The 23,077-nt window shown below is 33.7% G+C and overlaps 1 protein-coding gene across 2 annotated transcripts in view; it reads left to right on the top strand.

Moving 5' to 3' along the window:
- Positions 1-23,077, top strand: part of ascc3 (activating signal cointegrator 1 complex subunit 3) — a 372,889-nt gene that overhangs the window by 287,103 nt on the left and 62,709 nt on the right. For both annotated transcript variants that reach the window (XM_069178640.1, XM_069178641.1), the window contains exons 17-24: positions 4,451-4,570; positions 7,029-7,193; positions 7,555-7,641; positions 8,755-8,931; positions 14,054-14,279; positions 15,923-16,077; positions 22,510-22,608; positions 22,892-23,060. In XM_069178640.1, the coding sequence (XP_069034741.1) occupies positions 4,451-4,570; positions 7,029-7,193; positions 7,555-7,641; positions 8,755-8,931; positions 14,054-14,279; positions 15,923-16,077; positions 22,510-22,608; positions 22,892-23,060 (1,198 nt within the window). The remainder of the gene's footprint in view (positions 1-4,450; positions 4,571-7,028; positions 7,194-7,554; positions 7,642-8,754; positions 8,932-14,053; positions 14,280-15,922; positions 16,078-22,509; positions 22,609-22,891; positions 23,061-23,077) is intronic.

The raw sequence follows: 23,077 nt of genomic DNA, 5'->3' as shown, positions 1-23,077 counted from the left end.
ATTAAAACCATTGGCTTTGTAACCAATATTTTTAACCAATAAATAACCAATAGTTTTTTTTCTGATCATTATCCAATCGGAGTTCCATTCATCACAGCACAGCAATTACGCAAACAACAGGTTACTAAACATTTTGTTGGAAATTATGCGGAAATCAAGATTAAGGTGAAGCAGTTTTAATTGTGATAGAAGTTTGTGAACATCTCCAGGCTGTACTGGCATTACTTAATTTCCAAACTACACCCTTGCTTTTTTATTTCAATGTGCCTAATGCATTCCCAGAATTCTCTAAAGAAGCAGTGCTTTAAATCAGCCGTTCCTTGAAATTTGAGTCTGAGCCTTGGAGAAGAACTGTATAAACTGGAATTACGGAAGCAAGGGAGAAATAATCCAGGCCTTTAGATTATATTTGGTACCCATTTAGGCTGTCCTATTTAAATAATTCATAGGTTCTTAGGTTCTATTTGTGCAATTTGACTTTCATCTAAAAAAATACTGAAAAGTAACTATGTTTTGCTATTTTTGTCTGAAACTATTCAAGCCAAAAGAAATGTTTGCTCCAAGTACTCTAAAAACTGTTATCATTTGACATTGCTGTTAAGAGTAATAACAAAACTTTGTCATCATTGCTTTTAATTTAAAGATACCACTGGTGCTTGAAGACTGAATAAGAACATTTTTTTTCTTATTTTGGTTCATGTCATTTTGTAAAATATTTATTTTACTACTTCATAGAATAACATAGTGTTAACATAAATACACATAAATGTCAGAATCTTTTCTTTTAGCTCTAGTAACTTTATTTAATTCCATATTGTGCAATATCCCAAAGATTATCAGTACAAAATAGAAATTGTTTTCTATTTTCTTTCAAGCACATAATGAATAGCACATTAGTGAATAACTAATTACCAGATATTTTTCTAACTGCTCACCAGGTGGCAGTACATTGTGTAAATGTAAAAGAGCAAACCACTGGATGGCGCTCAAGGATTAATAATGCTGATATCACTTTAGATTCCTGGATTGCTTTTTCTTGAGATAAATGCATGGTAAATACTAAGAAGACCATTATTCTTGTTATTCATTATCTTATTATTGAATTAACAGTTGTAATAATAACAAATGTTGTAAATATCTTATTTTAAAACGTTTTAAATTTATCTTTTAATTTATCTGTTTAAAAATATTTCTCTTTAATTCAAGTCAGATTATTTTTGGTAGTAAAAATGACATTATGACCAGTGAAGAGATTATATTCCCACAATTTGTGACCAGGTTAAATTGCAAGAGAAATCAGAGCAGTAGTATTTGGCTTGGCTAGTAAGTATCCATTATTAATGCAATATACTGTTTAAACATCACTTTCCAATTCATGTAGTAAATCTTAGGACATGGTTACTACAGTAAAGGGAATCTTAACTAGTGTGTTTCAAGGCTGAAGACATTACAAATTCAACTCACACCGACAGCGATTATCTTTTCTTAAACCCTGCTGTCAGTTCACTCTGAAGGCAGGAGGTGGAGGAGTCTTTTGAAACATAAATAAAGAAAGCAAAAACCAACAGAAAATGTAGTCTGCAGATTTTCCAGCATTGTTTGCTGTTACAAAATCATTTTGAAAAAGCAGACACAAAGTAAATATGCATAAACCAGAGCAAATGCAACACGTTGCTCTTAAGAAATCACAAGATGTGGTGCTTTTAGCTTCTCAGACATAGAGCAGTTCTATGTTGGTTTTTTCTTGCAACCTGAAAAGTAAATTGCCCGATTTGCTTATATAAGCAATGATGTGAAACACCAACGGATGTGCAAATGTGCTAGAAAATTTACAGTTGTGTTGATTCTAGTAGAGTGATCTGAATGATGATAACAGAACTGGGGGAGGGTGGCGTTGTGTACAAATCCTCAGGAGATGACATTTCTTCTGACTAGAAGTCATACAGTATGCGTGCTTCACGATTTATGGATGATTGAGATATTTTGTTTGAGATTCTTGAAAATGGTCTATACTGGAAAAAATATAAAAGGCAAAATGTTCACATGTTAAGTGAACGCTGTATGAAATAAGAACTCAAAATACCATTAAGGAACATTGAAGCAAGATATTTGCATTAAACATAATATCTGATATAAACTGTCAGTGGTGATAGACCTTAAGAGAAATTATTTGTAACCAAAAATCATTTTGGTTCTTGCCATCTTTATATATTAAAAGTATAGAGAGAGTTTTTATTACCCCCAAAGGGCAGTTTGTTTGTGTTTATGTGTGAGACAGAAGAAGGACTGTGTAGTTTCCATACATTTATTCAGATATTTTTTTCACATTTCAAATGTTTAATGTATAAGGGTGTACTTCTTAATAAAACACAGCATTATACTTTGATTTGCAGTTTGGGCAGGATGTTTTTGTTCTCAGGAAGTTGCATTTCTATTAGGTTACAGTAGTGTCTTACAGTTTATGACCTTCCTGTTTGATATGTGCATATCTTCAAAAAGAACTGTTCATTAAGACACTTGAAATGCAGTTGTAGATTTTTGTAATAGTTGCGTTTGAATGAAAATGTTGCCTGTAAAATATTTCACTCATTAATAAAACATTAACTGATATATTGTGCTGTAAGTCATCACAGCAGTCTTCCTTTTTTGGTAGTCAACTTCTGTATCTGTAAATCTGAATACATTTATCAGTGCTTTTGAGTTTGTTTTATCTAACTGTATGTAAACTCAGTATTTAATCATACATACAGTATACACACTAGTGTTGATAATTATGTAGATAATTACATTTTAATTAAATCCCATCTAAAAAGAAAAGCCTAATTTAAACCATTGGCTTATGCCAAAGTTTATTATCCATTTCAAATAAAAATCTAATGGAGGTACACTTTGTGAGAAGTGAGAAGACTGTCAAGTTTCAGAATCATAGCTGACTCAAGAGAACACCGTAGAAATCTGGGACAACTCAAAAGATTTTTAGAATGATAAAATCTGTTTCTTACCTGATTAATGTATTGAGCAATTTTCCTTCGATGAAGGAAATATATAAACTATCCCATAATAAAACATCAGCCACAATCAATGGCTTTGGAAAAGCTGTATGCTATGTAAACAGACATATGTAAAATGCAGACATACACTATATTAGCATTGTTTTTGCCTTGGCCGATGCTTCCATCCATAGCAAACCTACATTTGTTCCAATGGATATTTTACTCAAGTAATTTGAGTGACCTACCTTGCGCAGGGGCACAATGACAAAGTCTTACCTGGGATTTCAATCCACAGTCTTCGAGTATTGTGTCCAGATCCCTGACCAATACATTACACTGATGCCTTAAAATAAATTATAAATCATAATAAGAAGAAGTGTTAAAATCAGTATTCTGTTTTGTCTGCCCTAATCATAACCTCAATGAAGGGTAAAAAAGAGGGAAAAAGAATACTACAAACAGCATATATTATTTGGCAGAAGATTTGGACTAAGAAGGCAAAATGAGACAATGATGTATTGCCAAAATTGTGTGACAGAATGACCAGAGCTGTAATTGTAAACAGGAGGGATAAATTGCTGACAAATGTTTGCAGAAAAATGCCAGGAAAACATATGTTGCATGTTCTTTTAAGGTGGTTATTGAATGCTCATGTAAACGTAATTCATATTTAATAGTGTGTGATTCTTCCTTTCTTCATAGTATTTCACAAAAATTGACCGAGTGTTTTTTGAATTTTATGTCAATATAAAATACTTAAAATCTTTTGTGCTTACATTGTTTTCCCAAATCATTTGGTTCTTCTTCTTATCTCAAATTAAAATCTATATGAAGAGTCTTTTACCCGTCCTCTTTCCTGTTCCTTATTCTAAATGTACGGAAATCCTATTTTCAAACATAGAGAAGTTTTATACTAAGTGTTGGATGTTGAGTGTATGTAGTATATTTAGTATATTTAGCTCAAGTGGTAAGAAACTAACTGTACAAAGTATAATGAACAGGGCCTTCTTCACTCCTGACATTAGTATTACAACCTCAGACACTAGGAATGGATCTGATCTGTACTGGGATGGGAGATTTCTAATGATCAAGTTTACTTTGTCCTTTTTGTGTCGTCTTTATTAAAGTAAAATATAAACAAGATACAGTATACATGCATTTTCACATTTATCAGTACTCATGGATTAAAGTTAGTTAAAGGTAGTTACTGAAAGTCTTAATGGCAGTAGAATAGTCAAGTCATTTTGATAAGAGAAAAAACTCAGTTCTTTATTTCTGCCCAGTTTTAAGCTTCATCAGCTTCATGATCATTTTAAAAATCTATAGAATATTGTGATAAAGAGTGGTAATGGACATTTAAATTGAATGACATCATGCATGAATTCAAGCGCTGTTAGAAGGGAATGCTTTCACAGTAATACATGTTATGTGTTAAAATAAAATGTGTGTTTTTTTAGATCGCATTAGGAACCGTTACCAATGTTGAAGAAGCAGTGAAGTGGCTCAGCTACACATACTTGTATGTGCGTATGAGAGCAAACCCATTAGCATATGGTATCAATTACAAGGCATACCAGGTAAATATAATGTTTTACATGTTTTATTGTTTATAGTTGTCAAATGCTACTTACTCTTTTCATTTTCTTGAAAGACCAAAAAGCATAAAAAATGCAAGTGTTTGTCCTGTTCTGCATTCACTAAAGCTATTTTCTGTGCTTCTTAAAAAAATCTTGGCCTTGAAGAACAAAACTAATGAAATATTGTCTTTTGTGACTTACCCTGTTTATTTACATAGATAGCAAAAAAGGTCAAGGGAAAATGCTATAAGGATGTTTCTGTATATGTATTTTTACAACTTCAGCTTGAATACTGTCTCTCCTTGCTTACAGTCATGAAGCTTCACTTCATGTGAAATATAGTGTGTAATCTGTAGTAAATCCCATTATTTATTTTTTCTGGAGGAGTTTTTTCTGAAGTTTGTCTTTTTATGCCGTTATGCTTTATTTCTTACATCATGAAAGCTTGCGTTCCTTAGACACGTACTGTATGCATGGGTTAACAGCATTTCTGCAACGTATAAAAGAAACAAAACCCTAACAGACCTAGCATAAAAAACAAGTAAAGTTAAATCTGTTAATTCATGATTAATCATAGTCTTTGTTGTGATTTTCTGACTCTGAGTTAAAATAAGGAATGAATAAAAGACATGAATTCATTAGCTTATATTTTAATAAGTTGCATTAGTAAAGATGCCAAGCTTGTTTCTGTTTCTGCATATAGAGCATAGTGTAATTAATTGAGCTACTCAAGTCCCCACAATGAATACATCAACAGTCTTTTTGGTATTCAAGTATTTACATCAGAAGATTCATTCATAAAATTCCGCTTAAGGTCAGAAATAGCAGGCACGTGAAAAGCACGTGTTTATTTTCAGATTTCCAGTGTTGTCATTTAATTTATGTTAATAGGATATATCTTGTAAAACTTACAACATTATATGGTTAGTCTCCAGTACATTCTAAAACTAGAGGCAAACACTATTTACAAGTGCTGGGTTACATAGAAAAATTGCCCATCAGAAGACTCAGAATACCATTGCAGCACATTGCAAATTTGTTGCTGGGATTGTACAGAGACTGCATAGTAAATAAGGTGCATGCTTTTGCATTAAATAAAAGAATCACCCTCTCAAATACAAAAAAAGCCTTATGAAACATCGAAGTCTTACAAACATTGAAAAAAATCATGCACTTTAATGATGTGTGCATGTTGCTAAACCTATCGGTGATGTTCTTCTGTGAGTAGAGGCGTTCCCTGAGTTACAGTATATTAATCTATGCTTATGGCACCTTTTTTTGGAACTGACCTCTACATCTAAAAACTGACTTCCTTAAAACTACTTTTGCCAGCCAGAGATAAGGATCTGGGTTACATTGACTGTGACATTACGTATTATCATACTTGTAACGTGAGCTGTTCAGAGCCAGATATTAGTTACTTTCTATTACTGTATGAAAACATCTACACACAAGTCAGTCTCAAGTACTCATATTACAAGTTTACCACCTTACAAAAAAGGGAAGCATTTTTCTAAAGTTAAAAATGTGTTACTTTAAATTGAATAGATATTTTGTATATTGCAAACTGAACCATCTAGGAATTATGTGAGAAAGCGTTTTGAGAATGTAAATTGTTGTCATGTGCTGAGTGAGTTACCTCTTCCTTTTACATAAAGATTATCAACAGACTAAGACAACTATACGAGAAAATTCATATTTTGCAATATCCTCTGTTATGTTTTGAAGATATCTTTTAAATGTTTTTCCTGCATTCTTATATTCAGAAAGAAAATGAATTATAAATTACAGATTCAAAATATATGCTTGCATTTGTGTTCAACTGTTTCAGTATTCACGAATCAACAACTCTAATAGAATACTAAATTTAAATGTTTAACAGCATGTTCTGAACATCGTATCTGGTTCTGTAGATTTTTCATTTTTCTATGGAAAAATGATTTGCATTTGATTCCCAAAGTATTTTTTCATGTCATGATGACTTAAAGAAGCTTTAATGCTGCCCAAGTAAAGACATGTAGAACCTATTAATAACTAACGGTCAGAAGTAGTTTTGCAAGGCTATCTGTCACATACCTTCGAACAGTTAGTGCTAATTTCAAACCCATGACTGTTCCTTTTACCTCTCACACTTTTCAGGCGATAGACTATATGTTCTGCAAATTGTGTAGTATAAATTAATTAAGCTTGGCTTCCATTTTTATATTTTAAGTTCTGTTTCAGGGAAGAATGCAGAATGTTTTATGCTATTTTTGCATTAAAAAAAACAAAAACAAATGGACAACACTTAAAAGTTTTGCTAATTGTAGAATTAAATGCTCCATTAAGATGCTCAGCTCTTGTTGTTTTTACTTATTAATAAGAGTACAGTAAAGAAAACATATTTCAATATAAAGTGAATGAGACAGTTGGATGAGACAGACGCAAGTTCAGATCTTTATCATTTTCTTTCAATTAGATGGACCCTGGTCTGGAGATGTACAGACAGGAACTTGTGGTGGAATCTGGACGAAAACTTGACAAAGCCAGAATGATTCGGTTTGAAGAGAGAACAGGATACTATTACTCAACCGATTTAGGCAGGACTGCCAGTCACTTCTATATTAAATACAACACCATTGAGGTAAAGAGCTTGAATTTATTTTTCTCAGCTCAGCCTCTTATGTTTGTACAGGCATTGCTTTGTTTATTTTAGGAAAACATATGGTGTAACAAATTGCTCAGCATAAACTGCTTCAGGCATTTTCTGCTACTCATTAACTTTAGGGATCAGTTGTTTTAGAGAACATACCTGCATTCACTTTGCTTTACTTCTGTCCTAGTTAACCAAAAAGAAAGTGAATCCAGTTGTATCAGGAAATGTATTTCTTAGGATGCCTGTGAACCTTTTGTGATAAAAAGGCTGAATATCATACTGCCAGCCTGTTTACATCTTGACAAACAACAAATAAAACTTGTCTTAATGTTATTTATTTCTTTCAAAGACATTCAATGAATTGTTTGATGCCCACAAAACAGAGGCTGATATTCTGAGTATTGTGTCTAAGGCAGAAGAATTTGACCAGGTCAAGGTAAGTGCAGTATTATTATCTGAAAGGTAATTTAAGGGATCAAGTAGAAACATCAGAAAACCCAAAGAACTATAAAAATTCCATCACCTAAGCCTTTTCTTTTGATTCTTTTATTCATTATATACTATATTCTTTTATGCAAATAGGTAATGAATTGGCTGTTAAATAGACAGAAGATGTGAAGGTTCAGTTCACCTGCACAGCAGTGTGGAAAGGTTTTCTTACTGAGCTCAAACACTGTGCCAGTATTTTCTCCTTGCAGTAGCAGTAATACCTCACTCTAAAATGTTCATTATTAGCCAGCTCTAAGAAGCTCATGATTAATGCAGAAGTTAGAACTGTGATGTTTGTATTTCTTTATAAGTAACCAATGAAGTTTAATTCATTCCTGAATTCTCTATTGTGTAACCCTTTACAAGGTTGCAAATACCTTAATATGTGTTTGGTAATAAAGAGGTTAAAAGGGACCTAGTGTCACACCAAGTGTAGTTTTGTTTACTTTTCCACTGTAAAGGACATAAACAGTTTTCCCCAAGTTTTGTCTCCATTATCTTAAGGTTAGATTAGAATAATAAAATATCTTTCATTTAATATTTTTCAGGACCATGAACAAACCATTGTTTGTATGATGGCAATACAATAACTTAAAATGTAATTTCCATTGCTTCTACAGGGAATCAAAAATTAAGCAAACAAATAATTAAGCATATGTGGTGATTAATATTAGCAGGCTTCTTAGCAGTTACATACACAGTTACATACACTGTGGAAGCTTCTAAAAGAGTCTTATTCTGTTTTGATTTTGTATTTCTTTTTAACTGAAATAAACTCTTAACAGGGTGAAAATGCTTTTACCACTTTCAGATTTGGTTAGTAAAAAGCAGTCATTTACATCATGGGGACATCCCTATTTTTATCTTTAGAGTTGCCATCATTGTGGGGATATTTTTCTCAAATTGTGTAACAGTAAATACTCATACCGGCATACTCTTAATGGCATAACCTCCCTGGTATTCAATTAATCACAAACTTTTATCTAATGTACAAACATGGCTAATAACTTCAAAAAGTTTCAAAATGTTGATGGTTTTTGTTGATTTCATTGCTTTTAAGGTCAGAGATGAAGAAATCGAAGAACTGGAGCAGTTGCTCCACAATTATTGTGAGCTGCCTGCTGCTGGTGGGGTTGAAAACGGCTACGGAAAAATCAACATTCTTCTTCAGACGTACATTGGGCGTGGAGAGGTGGACAGTTTCTCGCTTATCTCGGACCTCTCATACGTAGCTCAGGTAAAAAGTGGGACCAACACATTTATATCCTGTTAGAAAGAACTAAAAACAAAGTGGGTTATTAGATTTGGTTGAATTTCTTTATGTTGTGTCTGTTTTAGTCCTTTGTGATTCATGTAGGTATCATGCAGTAAGATCAATTAACAATGAGTGTTCTCTGATTACATGATCATTCTGAATCCTCTTTCTTCTTTCAGGGTGTTTCGATTTCTTGTAACTTATTCACATGTGTTGTAGATGTAGTAGTAGAAATGTGTAGTAGAAATTTCTAGTTTTTCAGCTAAGCTTATGCGTTTGACACATTTAAGATTTGTAGGAAATGAACAGCTAACACACTGCTTACATTTCAGAACACCCCCCCCCACACACACACAACACCTAAACAAGAAAAATTCTAAGTTAATCTCAGTTTTTACTTTTGCTCAATATTGTAACATTAGCTGTTAAAACTGTATTAAAATATTGTTACATTGGACCTACAATTACGTGGTTGGATGCCTCTTAATTTAAGTATGGAGAAGTATATATTTACTGTGTTGCCTCTTATACTAAGTGAGGTAATTTACCATACATTATCGAGACCCAGCCAGTTACTAGCAGCTTTAACCACACGTGCCAGAAAACTGCAATGAAAAGCCAACGAAGTACTGGAAGGAGGGCCAGAAGATGGGCCTTTCATGTCTGGCAGCAGAGAGAGATGATCAAAAGAAGCCATCTGGACAAGATGGATAAATAATTTATTTACATTTTATCTATCACTAAAACCTTTGTTAATGAAATACCATATCCGAAGAGAATTAAACAACACAGTTACTGTTCTTTCAGCTTTGATATTGAGAAACAGAAAAGCCTGTAAATATGGAGCTCTTCGACCGCTCTTTTGGGTTATTCTTGGGATACCAGCATTTCCAGATGGATTGCATGTGTGCTAGCTGTGACACTGTTGGTGACGCCACGTGGACCAGCTGAGCCCAGGAAAGACAGCATGGAAAGATACTGCCTTAGAGAGCTACATTGAGGCACTTGGAGTCTAGTTTGCACAGCTTACAAGCAAGAGAAGTCCATTTGGCCCACTTTGCTTATTTTTTATAAAAAGGTAGAACCATTGAAAGAAAAAGAGGCATTGATTTTTTTTCAGTGGTGGTAGAAAACACAGACCTTTTTCAGACTTGTACTTGAGGTTAAAGCATATTTTCAGAAGGACACCAAGAATGAAAATTCTAATTAAAGCAATGTGGAACCTATTCATGCTGTTTCAGCACGACAGTGTGAGAAATCATCTTATTTTTACTCACATTATTTATTTTTAATCTGTTTTTGGTTTTAACCACTTGTCTCAGATGAGGCACTGACAATCTAGATTGAAATTTTGTCTGACAGATTGTTTCCCCTTTTCACATGAAAGAGGCTTTTCTTTCTGATTGACAAATGAAGTCAATGGGACCAATTAAATAAGACACCGTAGCCTCCCCTGTTATTGGATCCCCCTGTTGTGAAAATTGTCCAGTGGGTGGAATATATATATATAGTTTATACCTGTTTATAGAGAGATGTCATGATTATTTACATTATTGTTTTTGTGTTGTATAAATAAAATGAGAAGGTAAGATACAGTATTAAATAATCAAAAGTAGGACTGAGAGTCCCAACACTTTGAATGTCTTAAAAAGAGTTTATAATAAAACTTTATCAGTATCGGTATTTTATATGTAGTGTATATATATATACTGATATATTTAGTATTTACAGTATATTAACAATTATTATTATTGCTGCTGTTGTTGTTTTTTATGATGATGCTATAAAGCAGTAATCAGTGGGATGCTTTTATGACCATTGCTATGTCTTGTAAACTTTTTTTTTAATCTTTCATATTTTTTCCTGTGATTTCCTGTGATATGTTAAAACTGGATCTCTTTCCCATTTGTTGTCATGACACATTCATACATTTACTATATAATATGCTATCTTGTTTAATTTAATTACATTACATTCAAATTCTTCATCAACTGCACTACAGTAGAAGGTAAAATTGAAAGATTTTTAAAAGGCTTCCCTTGTCTAGGAGTGAGTTATAAGATTTTATGCAGAAAGGTTCATAACCTCCATGCTGGTATGAACTGTTGGATCACATCCACTTTGTAGGGCAAATAATGTTTCACTGATCAATGCCACTAAAACTGTAGACAAAAGGTGTACAGGTGCTGTAAAGATGTTTAGTTTTCATAGGGTCAAAACCAATAACAATGTCTCTGATCAGGGTCATACTTCAACCACTAGATCACTACAGAGGATTGTGAGCTTCAGTGAGCTTCAAATGCACTCATTTCCATTAGTTTTTGGTGCCTTTAACAGTTGAATGCATCATTGGTGATTTCACTAAAAACTTTGCTACCCCTAAGTGAAAGGTAAAGCAAAATTAAAAATATTCATTTTAAGCAACGTCATTTTATATAGTTTACAGCTCAGAAGTCAGATTACTAGAAATAATTTACTAATGCATGTTCTGTTAGACAAATTCCTTGCTGGAGATTTATTATTGCATTTGACATGCATTTACATACATGCAAAAAATAATATGCTAAAGATTTGTTTTTTAGTTCAAAATGTATGGGTTGTAATGCACACCTTGGTTTCTTTAAAATCTCAAAAATGCCAGCTTCATTTTTAGGTGATTTTATATTTGATTTTTAATAAGCACATTGAGCTTGCAACAATACTTCAAATGTATACATGCAAATTAATGTAGCTAGGTTTCATTTCCCATATTTTTCCCCAATTTGCAAAATTCAGTATGCTTCTAAACATATCTCCATATTGACTTGATTTAAATGATGAAGTGATTTTGTCATTAAATATTTGAAAACAACATTACCATCTGAAACATTGAGGAAATATTATTAAAGAAAGTGTAGCGCCTGTACATTGCTCCAAATTATCATAATTTATTTCAGGTGTCATCTCAAAATATTGTATGTAGTATTTTTTTTAGATTGAATCACCCAAGAACAACTACTGTTTCTAGGCAAAAGTCAATACAGTGCTGCTAACTATGAGAGTGATTTTTAAAGATGAAATTATGCAGTTGTATGTCATATGTTGTTTTCATTTATGTAGGTAAATAACTTCCTTTGTAATGCTTGCACATTTCAATACATTTAATAATACATATAATAACATCCACATTTTAATGTTTTTTTTTTTTGTTCTACTAAGGTGAAGGCCTCAGGTCATCATTGTAAATTAGAATTTATTCTCAATTGACCTGGTTAAATTATTTTAAATGGTACTAATGTTAATCTAGAATGAAAATTCAGGCGTACAGTAAACATTCTTAACAGAAACTATTCAAAATCGAAAACTTATGATTGTCAATATTGTATAAACATAATCTGTCAGTAACAAACATATACGGTACATACTGTATATATTTCTAAACATGTTCATATTTATTCATTCCCCATCAGTCATCCTCTTTTGTATTTGTTAACCTTGAGAAATCATCTCCTGTAGTCTTTCAATAGGTTCTCAAATGACTCATGGGAGATATTTGATCATTACTCTGGTAGACGCTCTCAAGCTCCTTCAGGCCCCTCCAGGGTTTTGATCTGATCTGCTATCTTCAGCTAAATGTTTGACTTCTAGCTGTGATAGTCTATCAAAACACAGATTGATTATGTTTTCTTGAAGTTTTGGCCAAGGTGTTTGATGCTTGCTATTTTGTTATTAACCTTTACCAATGTCCATTTGTGACCAGGCTTAAGAAAAAAAGGCAACAATCTTTGGCTAAAGTATGATGGTAAACTTTTAATCAGTCTCCCTCAATTAAAACAAGCACCCCAGGACCTGATTTTTTATTCTTTACAGAAAGGATTTTTCACATTTCGGTGTTCACTCTGAAGTCACCCTTGAATGGCAGTCTTGAGGATCTTGTCTTCTTATGAGTATTTACTATTTCTAATTGATACTCTTGAGTGTCAATCATTGTGCAAAGCCATTTTCTGATCTCCCCCTTCCCCTGAAACTCTTGCTGAAACTGTGATATGTCCTGGACTTTCTTAGGTACCATTTGATTTAATTAGGCCAATACGATTTCACCTTAGTTCAGTTCTCTCTTCTGCTGCCTTGATGTACAGAGACATTCAAGGTTACTTCCAGTTGGTAGCATCTGTAACTGTTTAGAGGCTTTGTGAAACTGCCATGTGACTAAACAATATTAGCAGATAAAATGTACATAATTTATTTTAAACATATTTACAAGTTACGGTAAATCCCTCCCCTCCAATACAGTTTCGCCACAACACGTCAAAAAGAAATACAGCTAAAGCTTCTTTAAACTCGAATGTTTCATTACCCACTGATACCTGAAATGGCTTTGCAAAATCTAGTTGTATTTCTCATTACTGTTGTCTCCAGACACCTTTTCCGGGAAGCACTGTGACATTCCCAGCATTCCAGTCTACGCTTACGCTAATTTTGTTTTCCTGCCGTGCATGGAATTGTGTTTTTACAATTTGTCTGTGTGTCATCCCTGCATTATATCTGCTAAACATAAAGTGTCAACCAGTTATGAAGTTGAAAGTAAAAAAATAGATTTTAATAGAAAAAAGTACAGTTTTAGATAGGCTGCGTGCTGGAGCCTGCATTTTCACTAGAAGCAAGTGAGCAGATAAATGAGTTAATGCATTTATTGATGTTTCATCTTTGTGATGAAGTGTATAAAACACAAAGGATGGTTATTTTTTTCATAATAATGCACTATTTACATACATTCTATTCATTTTTTGCCATCAGTAGGTAAATAAAATAAATGCTCAAATTAGTCCTTACTATAATATTAAAAGTTTTTATGAGGAAATCAAAGCAGTCAAAATAATACACAGAATATGAAAATATATGTCCTGTCTAATCAACGTACACAATTTATGTAGTATCAGATCACAACAATTACAAATACAGCTACATGAGGGTGAGTAATACTGCTTTACACACATTCCATTTCTATTGGGAGTTTGATTTATATAAAAAAATGTCCAGACTCCCAGAGTTCAGGTCCAGATTTGCAATGAAATGTCAGTGTGCTAATTATAAACCCTTATTGTTTTTCTTTCCCAATATGCAGAATGCAGCTCGAATTGTCCGAGCCCTTTTCGAAATTGCTCTGCGGAAACGATGGCCTGCTATGACGTACCGTCTGCTCAACCTCTGCAAGGTCATCGACAAGCGCCTGTGGGGCTGGGCCAACCCTCTGCGCCAGTTTCCTGCACTGCCAGGGTCCGTCCTATCCAGGCTGGAGGAAAAGAAGCTCACCATAGACAAGCTGAAGGACATGAGAAAGGATGAAATAGGTATGCTTGTTTAGCACAAAAACGTAAATCAACAGGGTAAATCTAGAGTGCAACAAAGATTTGTGATGGGCATAATACTATAGATGGTTTTGTATAGCTTCTTCTTTAATGTGAAATCATTATTGGTAGTACTGTATATTAAAGCTAAATATATATTTTTTTCTTTATGATTGACAAAATAATTTCAATGTTGCCCTTGAATTTATGTCATCAAAATGTACATACAGCCTTACCAAGATTATTAGACATTTACTGTAATTAGTTAATAAGCAGGTAATAAAATTCAATACAGATATTTCAATGGGATTTTTATTGATAGTAAACTCAAATTCAAATATCATATTTTATTACTTACATTATGCTATAGATTTTGTTCCTTTGAATGTTTCGTTTCATATTCTCACTAAATGTGCAATTAGAGTCCACAAGGAGACTGAGGAATCCAGCCTGCAGGTACTGTATCAGAGGATATATCAGAGGGTATTCGATCTGGTTTCTGGAGGACCCATGTGTCTGTAGGTTTTCTAGGTCTCTTTGAAACAGCAACACTTGAAGAGAAGGGCTTAATTAAGAAAACAATAGGCAGATTTAGGTTAGTAAGAGCAGACTGGAATAAATGAAATGACAAACATCCTCCAGGACCGCGACTGGATACCCTTGATGCATAGCAAGCTTCATAGAATGGTAATATGAAAAATGAAACAATGTCAGGCTTAGTTTCCCCAGATAGTTTGCAAAGATTTTAAAAGCTGATGATTCACAAACCCATGCCAAAATACTTCGCCTTCTAAATTTGATAGCTGTAGAATTTGATGGTTAGCAATAAAAAGTGAAACAACATATTAGGATATAGTGAAAAGTGGAGAATTTAAATCACGTGATGTTATGTTTTAAATGTCTAACACACTAGTAGGGCCTTATTAGAATATTGTGTATAATTTTGGTCATCACATTAAAGCCAGTATGTTGCTGCTCAGGAATCAATCCAGAGTAGAGCTACCAGATACACAGAATGTCCTGCTCTGACAGGTTGCACTGAACCTTTTTAGTCTTGAACAGAGGACACTACCAGGGTTCCCGACACAAGTATTCAGAATCCTCAAAGGCATCAACACATTCCTTCAGAATAAGCAGTGGAACGCAAAGCATTTAAAACTGAGTTCAGGTGGCACATTTTTATGCGAGTGGTTGTGGAAGTACGGAAAGATACTCAGCCATGTTGATGAAGCCAACACTCTGATTTTCTTCAAGAAACAGCTGAAATGAAATCCTTACATCAGTGAGCTATTAACTATAGGCTAGATGGCCTAAATGGCCATCTCTTGTTTGTAACCATTCTTATCTTCTTGCTTAAAAAATAATAAATTATTATTATACACAATTTCTGAAACCTCTAATATAAAAGCATTGGGCAAGCAGTACAAGGAAGTGTGACATAGCTAACTTGACCTTGCATCTTATCTGCTGGGTATACAGCAAGTTTTCTTGGTTTCTGGACAGGTGATGTTTTCTCTTGATTAATATCTTTAATATTCACCTTAATTTAGTTTTTTGTTATTTACAGAATTATTATTTACAATCTATTATGTTAACAGATCGTTTCTAACATTCTGAAAGTAAAGTGATATGCCCTTTTCTTCTAGGTCACATGTTGCATCATGTGAATATCGGGTTAAAGGTCAAGCAGTGTGTCCATCAGATTCCTTCCATCATAATGGAAGCAAATATCCAACCAATCACTCGCACAGTGCTTAGAGTTAGACTTACCATAAACCCGGATTTCAAATGGAACGATCAGGTAAGTAGCTTCACAGTAAATTGTGCATATACTGTACTATACGATTAAAACCTTGTTTCCAAGATTATTGATTTTAAAATGGTGCATTACAAATGTGAATATGTTTTTGGTAATAGTGCTTATATTTTCCATTGTTATTTCAAAAAGCTTTTAAAGATTTGCTAAAAGTGCAAAAATATGTTCAGAGTCACAGTGGCATCCCTAAAAAGCATCACTGTATATTGTTAAAGTAAGAACTTGTATCTAGGCACAAGCATCCTCCAGATTTAATGTCTGGACTTTATTTGTGCTGTGAAGCATGCCCAAGAGTGATTAAATCACTAACTTAAATGTACTACTTGACAATCAACTTCTTTTCATAGTAGACTACATTTTTGTGCTGCTAAACAAGTGCTTAATAGTGAAAATTTCCTTGTTCTGTCAGGTCAGAAAAAAAAACGTCAGGTCAGATGAGAAGGGGATGCAATATTGAAAATTAATACTTTCTTTTTTTTCTATAATATATGTACACAGTCTGATGGATATGTTATACACATACAGAGAACAGATTTAGTTAGTTACCGTTAACATAGTGAAGTAAATAAATATTCAGAAATATTTAATATTTAAATAAAAACTGTTAGTCATACAGTATATGCAGTTTTTATGTTCCTGTAATGTAGTTAAGAAGGTATGTGACAACTTCAGACTCTTTTTTTCAGGAATGTTTAGTCATTAGATTAATGTTAGTGAAAATCATTTCAAATAAGAGTCTGTTCATATGTGCACCAGGTGAATATTATTTAACCTGAAGTCTCACAGCAGACTGTGTGACGTATGAGACATTATAATGTGACAACTATGTGACAGAACAAGTAATAGGTTTATTCCATGCTGAAAAGAAGAAGAAAGAAAACACAATGTTTCGACCGTGGAGCCTTCTTCAGGTGTGAGTCTACTGACTTAGACTAGTCCCTCATACAAGGACTATTTTTCATCAAGTTAGTAACTTCAATGTATTATGGAGTAAGAAACAAAGCAGCATGCAGAGGCAGTTTTTGAATCAGATTTCTTTTAATATTACTGTATGTTGTATTATTAAGCATACCAATACGTAATTCTATTTCATGAAGTTTATTTCCCTATCTTGAGTGCAGCCAAGATCCCCGTTATGCGCGGAGGCATATTCGTTACAATATTTATCATTATTAATATAATTAAAATCAGTGTTGTAACATATCTTTGACTACATTATCAGTACTATTTTAACACAACATCCCTAAAAACCTATAGGAATTATAATATGTTTTGATTTTACCCATATGCACAGAATTTAAAAAAATGAAAGGTCAGAAAATGTCTTAGTGATCTCTCAGATAACTGAGAATTTCATAGACGAGTCACAAAAATTTACTAAATCCCACCTTCAAATAGCATTCAAAACTGTTTGCGAATTTTCATCCCTTGAGAAATGAGCTTTAAACTAATCAATACACAAACCACAGAATAAATTGTTAAAACGAACTTTTGTTTAATCAATAACACAAACTTTAGAATCTTTTAAATGCACTGCATCAGAAGAAGGATCTTTTTGTAGTGCTCTACAAATCAGGAATTGTGCTTTTCCTTCCAGTTTAACAACCTACTGAGACATAGTCTTAACATTTTATGCAATGTTGAAAAAAATAAATGATAATTTGTTCATAAAAAGATGAATAATTGAAAAATAGAAAATGTAAAATAATTAGTTGTTAAAAATTGTTTTTGGTATTGCAATGTGCTTTCAACTCATGTAAATACAATATATTCTATGATAGAAACAGTAATTACACTATAAATGTATGATTCACAGCATGCTATTCTATATTTGTAACAAAATTTGATTTTGAATTAAGTAATATTACTTAATTCAAAATCAAATTCTAATAAGAAGCTAAAGAAAACTTTAAATAAGATTAGGTTAACAGATGACGATAAAATTAATTTAGGAAAGAAACTATACCAACTAAAACTTGCATAATAGCAATACATGTTCACTGAACTAACTTTCTGCTGGTATTAAAGTAGTGTGGTGTTTTGTTCGTTTATCTTATTCAAATGAATAGAACATTTTTTAAAGACCATTACTTTTAAAGTAATCAAAACCTTTTTTCCCATATTGGCTTTAGTGTCCTTCAAAAACTTTGAGTTCAAATATGTATTCATTGTTTCTTTCTGGTTAGCTGATAAAAAAGACCAGGTGGTTGTTCCACAGAAATGGAAAGTAGTTCTGATCATTGAACTATAAAATGATACACTAAATCTTTCCCGCATCTTTTAACTTAAGGACCAGCTGTGCTGGAAAATGTAATGCCATTTCTCTATGGTGCAAAAATTGGACTTTTTGTTACAGTTGGATCTGAGCACGATTGGCCTGTTGTTAGATTATTGTTTAAGCTTGCATAATACCAACCTAGTTGCATCTTCAGCTGAGAACCAGATGGACAAGTGTGATTGACCCGTTAGTCTTAGCCCTACTCTCTTTATCTCCCTGTCTTGCTCATACATACATACACACACACCCACTCTCAACGGGCCACTTGTCGGTACAGAGCCTCTGTATTATTGCCAGCTTAGCTTGTAAAGGCTTAAGCTTCTGGTGACACCCACCTTTTGAAAGCACAAAGGCAGTTCTCTTGGCATAATAACCTTCTGAGTGGTCATCCAATTTCGAATGGAAAGACAAAATGCCTGAAAGGTGGACTTTGATAGCACCAGCTCCTTGTGCAGTTGAAATCGATTTGTATCCATAATGACCATCCTAACCATGCTGAAATGCATTTGTTATGCCTACTGCCAAGGTCATTGAAGAGTATAGATATAAGGAACAAGCTAAATTCAGTCTAGTTTTGAGGGGGTTTTTTATATGTATAGTTAAAAGTGAGAATTAAATTTGGTACATCTATCCAGTTATTGTTTTATTTTTTCGGTAATGATTTCAAACCTAGAAAAATGTAATGTGTGACCTTCAATTCTTTACTGAATATACACTTGTGTGTATACAGTATATAAAACAGATATTTACACAGTTATTTGTAATGTCAGACTTTAAGCATAGGAACTGGGCATTACTTCCAACATTAGTGCACAGATTATTTTCAGAAAATAATCAATTTAAACAAGTATTACCTGAGTAATAAATTACCACCTTCTTTTCTCGTCACGTAAATCAGATATAAGGAGTTAATACCCTACTTTATTTGTAATGCTTCCTTTGTATTGTAATGCATTGCATGTTCTCTTTTGCAGAGGTTAGCTATTCAGCTGATTCTGCTGAGTATTAATTGTAGTTCAGTATTATTCCACATAGATAAAAGTGTCTTAACTGGAATCTGATAATCAGCTCAAAAAGTATTTTGGCCAAGTACTTGGTTAATGTGACTGTACTGTCACCCAGAAATAGAGATGCCAGAATGTGCTAGAAGATCATTTTGTCATAAACTTTTGTATCAGCATGTTAAATGTTTTCCGTAACATATAGTCTATTAGCACGTATATAAAGGAATACAGGTCAGCGTTGTTGAAGGTTTTTACATTGTTGATGAATAAGCAAAACCACATCTCACATTAAAACAGATGAGCTGCAAGGTAAGGCAGCTGTTTTTCTCTAGTTAATGTTGGTAAAACGTCACCTTTCATGAAAATTAAGCTCAAAACCTAATGTAATTGGATTTCAAAATTAAAGTCTAGAATATAAGGTGATATTTAAAGTGATATGATGTTTATATAAGGTGATTTTGTTTGCCTAAGTCATATCAAGTTTATATTATTCAACAAATACTATAGCACAGTGTCTTTTTAGAAACAGAAATGACACAGGTGTGGACTTCAGGTGAGCCTTTTTTGTTGGGACATTGTCTTAAAGCAGGACGGATTAAAAGAAGATTTTCTCCATGTATAGATTTCTTAAATCTATTTTTGGAGCAGATGAACAGAGCATATGATTCAGTTGATCTGCTCCAACACAGCAGAATTAACATGGTAGAATGCAGCATTTTTGTTTTTGATTGTTTTCACAATGAAACCATACTCAGCTCACCTCCGAATGATCACTGCCTCAGAGCCATTTCGCTCCTGTCCATCTACCCTTATGTTCACATAAGAAAGGCCAAGGATGAAATAAATAATCTGTATATTATAGAATATTATCAACTTGATAACTAGAGAGATGCCACCTTCAGTCTGTGTGAGGATGTATTGTAGCCATTAAAGATGAAAGTTAAAACCAGTGACACTATTGTATTACAGAGCAGTCTATCTGTGCTGATTTAAATGTAATTTAAATCCAGGGTAGGAATTTTAAAATGTTCAAGCTTTTTTCTATTTGCAGTTTACTTTTTGAGAAACTGTATTATTGAATCTTGACCTAATGGTCTCTCTGCTGTGTACAGTGTACTGTATGGTCCACTTCATATAAAGGAAATCTAATAATTACCAAAAAAATCAACTAGACTATTTTCTTTCCTTTCTTCAGTGTGGGTTATTATGTCTGGGACAGTGTAACTCACAACGCAAGAGAGGTGTTTTCCTGAAATGAGATTTCTGCTGAATCTAGGGCTTCAGTGCTGCACACAGCAGTGCTAACCACTGGGCCATCCTGCCACTCAAACATACAGAATTCAAAGTGCAAAACATTTTACCATTGTCCGTCAAAGAGGACATTTTTTAAGAGAGCCTTTCACTTTAAGACATACAGTCATGCAGTAGTTCTAATTTATACAGTACAGTAAATGAATGTGGTAAAGATAGAAACATGTTCAGGTTCAATCAGTAATGCATGCCCTGTTAATAAGAGACTTGAAACTAAATTCCAAAAGCTTAAGTATAATCCTTGCCATATGGACATATATGTAGTGTAAGCCAATGTACATATGTAAGTTTATTTTCCAGAAACTAGCTTACAAATAATCATCTTTTCCATATGTCTTCAAACACCCATTCATACAGTAGATTCTTCTTAGGATTTAGATCTGCCTCCGGAATGGTGTTATTCCTTACAGTTCAATTTTCTTCTTTGACGTTTCATTGTTATCTTTTAAACACTCGGGTGCGCTTCAGTCTTTGGTTGACTTTAAATGTAAAATTAAAACAACTTAGGCAAACCCAAAAAGCAGTACAATTATAATTGAGTGAATATTTGATGAATGTTTAATTGATTCATTCATTCTTTGGCAGTCATCATGGGCTTTTAGGCTTCAGTAGTAGTAAACGGGAACCATCAGTGCACTAAAGCAATGCCATGAAGCATGACTTCAAACTTGGCTGGTTTTATCACACCCAGAATTGCTTCAGAACAGCACTTCACAGGTTTCAGCCACACGTTTTACACTGACAACAGGTTATCCTGCATGGCGCCACGAATCCCATACTTCTAGCACCTCTTTTTCAAAGGCGAGTGAAATCAAACATTGGTATGCATCATGTTTTGTTTGGTTTCTTTGTGGTTTATTAAGGTATTAGTAAACCTGAATTCTTGCTAAAACTGATTTTAGGGGTTTTAAAAATAATACTTTCAGTTAAGGGAAAGATGACAGATATTTTTTTTTTCTCTGAAGCTGGAAAGACCATTTATTTAGAAAGACCACTTATTTAGAATCCTCTACTTCCTTCTTCAGTGGAGATGCAATTTAAACAGCTTACACCACAGAGTAATATTGAACTCCCTGAAGGTGGAAATGCAGTCCCAAGAATGGATTTGCAGCCGGAATTAAAATAGTTTCCTCCTGGAAATATTTTTCAAATCCTGGTCATGTTTGAGGTCTGGTCTAAAATGAGACAGACTACTGCTGATATGGGAGAAACCTCTTGGCCCCCATGTCCCTCTGGGATTGAAAACAAAGGGCATAGACCAAGTGTGTCAAGTTTTATTATCCCAGATCAAACAATGCATGATGGGGATCTGTACTCTTCTCAATCATCTGTAAAGGAAATAGGTAATAGTTGTGGGCTAGGTGGGTATGGAAAATACTTTATTGATCTGTCACCTAGCTTTTGGGATGGAATAATCTACATTGCCATCTTTTTTTTAAATCGAAGTTCTTCCTATTACCCCTCAGTTTGATGCATCTACAATCCTTTCATTTTTAGTTACGTTTTTATGCTAGCTTGAGAATACATTATTCTAGCTGTTTAGCACAGTTCATGACATTAGCACTTGAAATCTGTAATAAATAAATCCATATTTCTAGTAACTGAGCATAAGATGGTCTCATCAAATATAGAATCGCATTACATGTTATATACATTTTGTCATAAGAACCTTTCTTAAATGAGGCCCTATATTTACTAGATATACAGCTTCATAAGAGAAGACCTCAAAAGGAAAAAAGCATCACATTTTAAGCGGTGATAGTTTCATTTGATACATTTGTGTAATCTGACCTTGGTTCATTTTTTTCCTTTGTCCCCTTCAAGGTTCATGGCTCAGTGGGAGAACCTTGGTGGATCTGGGTTGAGGATCCTACAAATGACCACATTTACCATTCAGAATATTTTCTTCTACAGAAGAAGCAGGTATGGTTTTTGAGTATGAGTCTTTTAATCTCTCAAGTTCTGATTGTGTGTTTTTGGTATTTATTTTCCTGTTGCTGATTTAAGGCATTGTAGATTTCATTGTACTGTAAGTGTAAGTACTAGCTGAGGTTTAAAGTTCCTGTGTTTCCTTTCAGGGGTTAAGAGGATGTAATTGTAAAGGGGAATTCATAACTTGAATTTTAGCTTGTCTATTTTTTATGTAGCGTTCCCCATTTGTTTTCTGTGAGGATGTAAAGTCTTTATCCTTTTATGTTTTTTCCAGGTTGTGATCCATGAGCCCCAGCAGTTGGTGTTCACTATTCCAATATTTGAACCCCTGCCTTCCCAGTACTACATACGTGCTGTTTCTGACAGGTGGCTTGGAGCAGAGGCTGTGTGCATTATCAACTTCCAGCATCTCATACTACCAGAGAGGCACCCACCACACACAGGTAATACTGCAGCTAAG

This window comes from Lepisosteus oculatus, chromosome 2 (genome assembly GCF_040954835.1).
Source record: "Lepisosteus oculatus isolate fLepOcu1 chromosome 2, fLepOcu1.hap2, whole genome shotgun sequence".
Taxonomy (NCBI): domain Eukaryota; kingdom Metazoa; phylum Chordata; class Actinopteri; order Semionotiformes; family Lepisosteidae; genus Lepisosteus; species Lepisosteus oculatus.
The sequence above is the reverse complement of the archived record's forward strand: the minus strand, read 5'-3'. Positions and strand labels throughout refer to the sequence as shown.